At 44.7% G+C, this 6,233-nt stretch overlaps 1 protein-coding gene across 1 annotated transcript; it reads right to left on the bottom strand.

Annotated features, from left to right (window-relative positions):
• Window positions 1–2,483: 2,483 nt before the first annotated feature.
• Window positions 2,484–5,826, bottom strand: LOC119172552 (iripin-8). The gene is made up of 2 exons (XM_037423709.2): window positions 5,455–5,826; window positions 2,484–4,200 (listed from the first exon to the last, which is right to left on the bottom strand). Exon 2 carries the CDS (start codon window positions 4,119–4,121, stop codon window positions 2,892–2,894), a length of 1,230 nt encoding a protein of 409 aa, XP_037279606.1. The 5' UTR covers window positions 4,122–4,200; window positions 5,455–5,826; the 3' UTR covers window positions 2,484–2,891.
• Between the last annotated feature and the right edge of the window lie 407 nt (window positions 5,827–6,233).

Genomic DNA, 6,233 nt, shown 5'->3' with positions numbered 1-6,233 from the left:
ATGGCATAGTATGACTGTATGTAGAGCATAAGTGACTAATCACAACATGAAAATTGTGACATGTATGTCATGAATGTCATAAATTACATTTCATGGCCTTGCTGCTCTTCTGGTCATTTCATTTTCATTGCACGTTGAAAATATGACATGACTCGAGGGCGAACATGAGTGAGAGGCCCTAGCATGGAAATCATGACATGTATGTTATGTAAGTCATGACTACAGCCACACGTATAGTGCACTCGCGTCATTTCGCTAGCTTCACACATACGAAATTTTGTTTACGTGATGCGAACTTAAGACAAAAGTAAATGACATGCCCGAACATGATAATCACGCCATGCGTGTCATGCAAAACAGGATTACATGCTACTCTCATAGTGCGCTCGCGGTCCTTTCGCTAGCTTCACGTAAACCAAGTTTGGTGTTACGCTACATCAATGGACGACGAAGTTGAATGATACGTTCAAACATGACATGTAAGACATGTAAAACATTACTACATGCTACACCCGTAGCGCACTCGTGCCCGTTTCGCTAGCTCTACATATACCAAATTTGGTATGATGAGACTTGAATGGACGACGAAGGTAAGTGACACGTCCAACCAAGATAATCATGACATGGAAGTCATGCACAGCATAATTTACGTCCGCCTCGTAACGTTGTGCTGATTTTAAATTGACATATAAACCTTCTTCCTTCGTGCTTCACATAATATTGATTCCAACTGTAAATTGGATCTGCCTTTTTTTCATTTCTCAGCGCACTTCAGAGAGTTCTACAGTATCTATCTATCTATCTATCTATCTATCTATCTATCTATCTATCTATCTATCTATCTATCTATCTATCTATCTATCTATCTATCTATCTATTTATATGTCTGTCTGTCTGTCTGTCTGTCTGTCTGACTGTCTGTCTGTCTGTCTGTCTGTCTGTCTGTCTGTCTGTCTGTCTGTCTGTCTGTCTGTCTGTCTGTCTGTCTGTCTGTCTGTCTGTCTGTCTGTCTGTCTGTCTGTCTGTCTAGCCACCTACAACTTTTTGCGCCTCTTGCCGCTTCGATAATGGTATCTATACCAAAATTTGTATGTCAAAGCATAACTCAATGACAAGCATAAGTGACATCTCATAACATGAAAATGGTGACATGTATGTCATGAATGTCCTGATTTACATTTCATGGCGTTGCAGCTCTTACGGTAGTTCCGTTCACGTGAGGTATTGCGAAACTGTTATGCTAACAAGAGACTGCATACCAAACATAATTGACAGACCCTGACGTGGAAGTTATGATGTACAGGCCATTTAGGTCGTGATTACTCGACATGCTCATTAAGCGCTCGCGGCCCTGTCACTTGCTTCGCATTTACCAAATTTGGTATTACTTTACATGAATGAAGACAAAGGTAAGTGACACGGGCGAACTTGATATTTATGGCATGCGTGTGATGTAAAACAAGGCTACATGCCACGCTCACAGCGTGCTCTACATAAACCTAATTTGGTTTCACATGACGTGAACAGACGACAAAAATAATTGACACGTCCAAACATGAGAATAATGAGATGGGTTTCATGCATATCATGGCTACATGCTATGCTCATAGCAGGCTCGCGGCCGTTTCGCCAGCTGCGTATACACTAAATTTGGTATTACGTGACGTGAATGAACGAAGAACACAAATTCTAGGCGCTAAAATTACAATCTTCTAATGGAAGTGATGTGCGGCTTAATTTACGTCTGCCTCGTAACATTGTACTGATTTTAAAGTGACATATCAACCTTCCGCATGCATGTTTCGCATATCATCGATTCGCACTCTACGTGAGATATGCCTTTTTTTCTTTTACGGTCTCTGCATAACATCACTGCAGATCAGGCGACACTCAAGCTACTCAGCGATACGTGATCGGACTTCGCAAATGCAAAAATGTGCTGATAGAAACCGCTCAGCGTATATTTCTCGTTTTACCGCCACGATGTGATTGAGCAGTCATGTGAATGTGGTTTCAGAATGACTGCTTCAACTAAAAGCTTGTGGTAGACATCTGGGGAGAAAACGGCTGTTTATATTCTGTTTGCACATAATGTATTGTTTTGTTGCATGAAAAGCCTTAAAGGGCAGCGAATGGCATAATATGCCTTCTTCTTCCGCAAACGTATTAGTCCAGGTAAGCATAGATATAAAGGAGGTATAGTTTAAAGCAATTTGAAAGCTGAGGCTGTTCTGTGAGTTGCCTAACTGGTATTTCATCCCGATATGCACGTTCACGAGACATCGGGTTTGATATGCTACATTTTGGGTAGAGAGTTCTGCAAGGTTGATCTCACTATAGACGTTACGATCCAGTTGTCCTCCCTTGTGTCTACCTTCCGCAGAAGCTCCGCGTATCAGTGTAATGAGGTATGCACTGGAGTTTTACAAGCTAAATGATACCTCGTTCTTGAAGCGATTGTGCCTCCAATTACGCAAATGCAATATCCGTAGTACATTTATTTATATTTCATGTGCGCGGCCTAAAGCGATGTGAAATACATATAAGTAGAAGACATAACAAGAAGCACAATGATCACAAATAACAGGAAAGCATTGCGGTTTGATTGGACAGCGTAATGAGGATTTAAAAATAGGCCAATCACGCAATAGCACTCCACATTGTCTCTTCAAGTGATTTCAGTCCCAGAGCACTCCATGCGCGCCACTCCGGTAACCAGGCGCTTGCCAATGCTGAAAAATACCACTGTCATGGCCTTCATAGTATGCAACATTCTGGCCATTGGACGATCGATAACTCGCATATATTGCAGGTAGCTCACACGCGGTCACAATCCCACTCTATGCACACAACTGAATTGCAGCGAAATTGCGTCGAATGCCCGCGTTAGTTCACGACTGCATAGACAAGACTTGAGCAATGAACAGTATCGCTCCAGTGGGTTCATGCCGAATGAGCGCTAAAAAGGGACGATCAACGGTGAACTGCTTGAAGTGGACGAGGGACTTCGACACAAACTGCGCTTGCGTCGCCGCGACGGCACGTGTCCCTACTTCGTCAACGTCTAATGCCGCTTTGTGAAGGATCTCGTTGAGCCGCAAGTCCTCAGCTTTGCTTATTCCCTTGAAGTCCGCCGCATCAGTGAAGGGAACTCTCAGGCCTAACTTTTCCAGCGGCGCACGTAGTTTGAGCATCTTCTGCACACTCATTTTAGGAAGGCTCAGCTCAACTTGCTCGGGCTCCATCTCCCCGATAATTTCATTTAACTTCGCAGCAGTAAGCCCCTGCACGACGCTCGAGAGAGGGCTCTGGCGGCTTCGCGGAAGCATAAGGATCATGCTATACTGGTTGTCTGCGTACGGTACACGGAGTGCGTCCACATTCAGCTCGTCATCATGGCTAAAGTCAAACGTCTCGATGACAAACATAATGGGAACGTTTGCGGTGGTTCCGTCCTCGTTGCGGAAAACACGCTTGTCGGTGAACTCGGGATCAAACTGGGTCTTCCAGTCACTTTTGAAGTACATGGCATTCAGTACCAGCATCTTCGTTGTCTCCTCGGGGACCTCTTCCAGGAACTGAGGTATACGCCCCTGAGTCTTTCTGCTGGCCCACTCGTTGACCTCTTTGACGACATCACTTCCACGACCTTCACCAAATTGCACTGTGGCAAGGCTGGCGTCGAACAGTCTGTTGATCTCGCGATAGTAGCTGGCATTAAAGGAAGCGCCTTCTTGAATGAGCACTGCCGAGGCGTGATCCAGAGCTACTTTCCTGCTGTTTCCGTCAGGAGATGACATCTTATGCAAAAGTTCGCTCATGAGAGAGCTAGAAGGATTGCCCATCTGTGCGGACATTTGGTAGGCCGTGCGTCCACGTGCTCCTATAAGTACCATATGAAGAACGATGTTCACACTTATTGGGGAGAGAAGCACATTCTGGTCGCCTAAGGCTTTCAGCATACTGATTCCCAGACCGTTGTTGCTATTCACAACATCACTAATGGTTTCCTGGGAGCGTCGCCACGCTTTTGGCGCCTTGCGCTCCCTAATAGAATCTATAAGGCCTCCCTGAACTCCAAGAGGAGCTACGACGCACAGAAAAAGCCACGTCACTTGCATTTTCACGACACTGGCTTATTACAGTCTTGCGTATCCAAGAGAGTTCAGCTTGCTGGTGGGATTTCCCAGTGGCGAGTAGCTGTGCGAAAAAACAAACAAAAAAGAGCTTGTCTGTGTGAAGACCAGTATACTTCTTTCATGCACAAAACTCCATTTTTGACGGGAAAGGGTGCTCTATTGAAAAAAGTTGGCAAGTCATTTACAGAAAACAATTTTTTTCACAAAACAAAAATTTACAATTTTAGTTCAAAAGATATAAGGTGGTCACTTGAGGTGACCACCATGCAGTGATCGTTTACTGGTCTTTTCAGTGAAAGCAAAGATTTCAATTTTTATAGTCCCTAGCGCTAGCTATTCATGCAGCACGCTCTCCTGCACTATAAATATGATAAGAACTGCATCTTCCTTTACAAGGAAAACTAAAATATCACGTCTCAGCCCTCTAGCGTGCCTTGAGGACAACTGTAGCTGGAAGAAACCAAGCATGACATGACACATTTAAGCCCAAACAAAGTAGCGCCATCTCTGTCAGATTGCCGAAATATCTAATATATGCGCCATTTAAAATCCGACACGCAGGGCTCACGTGCTGCAAGCGGGAAAAATGAAGAAAAGGTGGTTCTTGGGCTGACCACTGCGATGGAAAGAAATACGTGCAGCGAAGAGTCCTGTCTACAGAGAAACAACAAAAATTGCAGGGCAACCAAAGAATCATCATGCGTGTGAAAGCTAGCTAAGTTAATCGTAAGAAATTGGTTCTTTTTTCGTTATTTTTTGTCAGATATAACTTGACGCTTAGGGGAAACAACAGTCAAGCTGTTCATTTGGACAGAAGGTAAACTAGTCCTTCCGCAATGCTGTATTACGGACTGATAGCATAACATGGCGTTAATTTGCAACAAAAATATGCTTCGTATTCATGCTAGTTTGATTAATTCAACCAAAAAGCTTGAGAACAAAATAGCAAGCAAACACAAATTATAAGATTCACACTTTCTTCCTCGTCTTCGATGTTCGATGACGTTCATTACACTTTGTGCAAGTATGTAGTACATGTAGTAAGTTTGCCATTTTTAATGTCATTTCTTACTTATTTATCAGGTACGGTTGCCGCCTCGTTCAAAAACCTTCAGAATTTGGTTTTTCTAATGAAACACAAAAGCCAATAGACATATGATTGGATGCAGTGCCGCTCACACCAGCAGAAATAAGTATCCAGTGTGTCACACAATTTGTGACACACTGGATACTTATTCTAAATCGTAAATCGAGGCTGCTATCCGTAGAGTAATCTTAAAAATTGTCAAACCGTTCAAAACAACAAGATACTTGCCTCTGTTTAGATGACTGCCAGCTGTCCGGGTGATATAGTGTACCCACAATTTCTTGTTCAGATTCACAGGACCTGCGCACTTTACACGCGTCAATACGAGCGACACCGAGAGCTCAGCGACGACGCTGGCGCAGCCATGACATCCTTGTCGCGCCAGCGCACGCCTCAGGAGGGAGTAAAAAAAATACGTAAGCCCTTTTCCATTACCCGCGCGAGCGCAACGCATGAAAACCCGTTTTCGGAAAGGATGTGCAAACATCGGTGAGGCGCTCCGCCGGAGAAAGGGCAGCGACGACAACAGATTTCAAGGACGGCAGTTTTTCCCCGCAGACACGCCGCTTCGCCGTTACCGACGGCAGAGTGGACGCGGTCGCCGAGCGAGTGTGGCCGAGTTGCGTTGAATGAACGGTGACGTTCACGGCCCCGAGACGTAGTGCATGGGTAGACTACTCATCGGGAGAGATTAATTCTCCTCACGTGCCGGATGCAATTGGCGTGCCGCATTGGTACTGTTGTAACGTGTACGCTGCGAAACCGGAACTCTTCGAGGCACACGTGCTTACGCTGCATTGACAGCGCCGGAATTTCTTGTTGATTGCTCTCTTTCACACAAGTTCCTTCACAAGAACGGCCTCGTAGTAAGGACACGCTCGTAATTTCGCTTAGTAGCACCAATCGGTGCGTTTAAAGGGGAGCCAAGGTGCGCGTATGTTTTGTGGTCGCCTTGAGTGTGGTCTCAAAATGCAGTATATGGGGCATTATTAGTGTGCTGTATGTTT

Source organism: Rhipicephalus microplus, chromosome 4 (assembly GCF_043290135.1).
Source record: "Rhipicephalus microplus isolate Deutch F79 chromosome 4, USDA_Rmic, whole genome shotgun sequence".
NCBI lineage: Eukaryota > Metazoa > Arthropoda > Arachnida > Ixodida > Ixodidae > Rhipicephalus > Rhipicephalus microplus.
The sequence above is the reverse complement of the archived record's forward strand: the minus strand, read 5'-3'. Positions and strand labels throughout refer to the sequence as shown.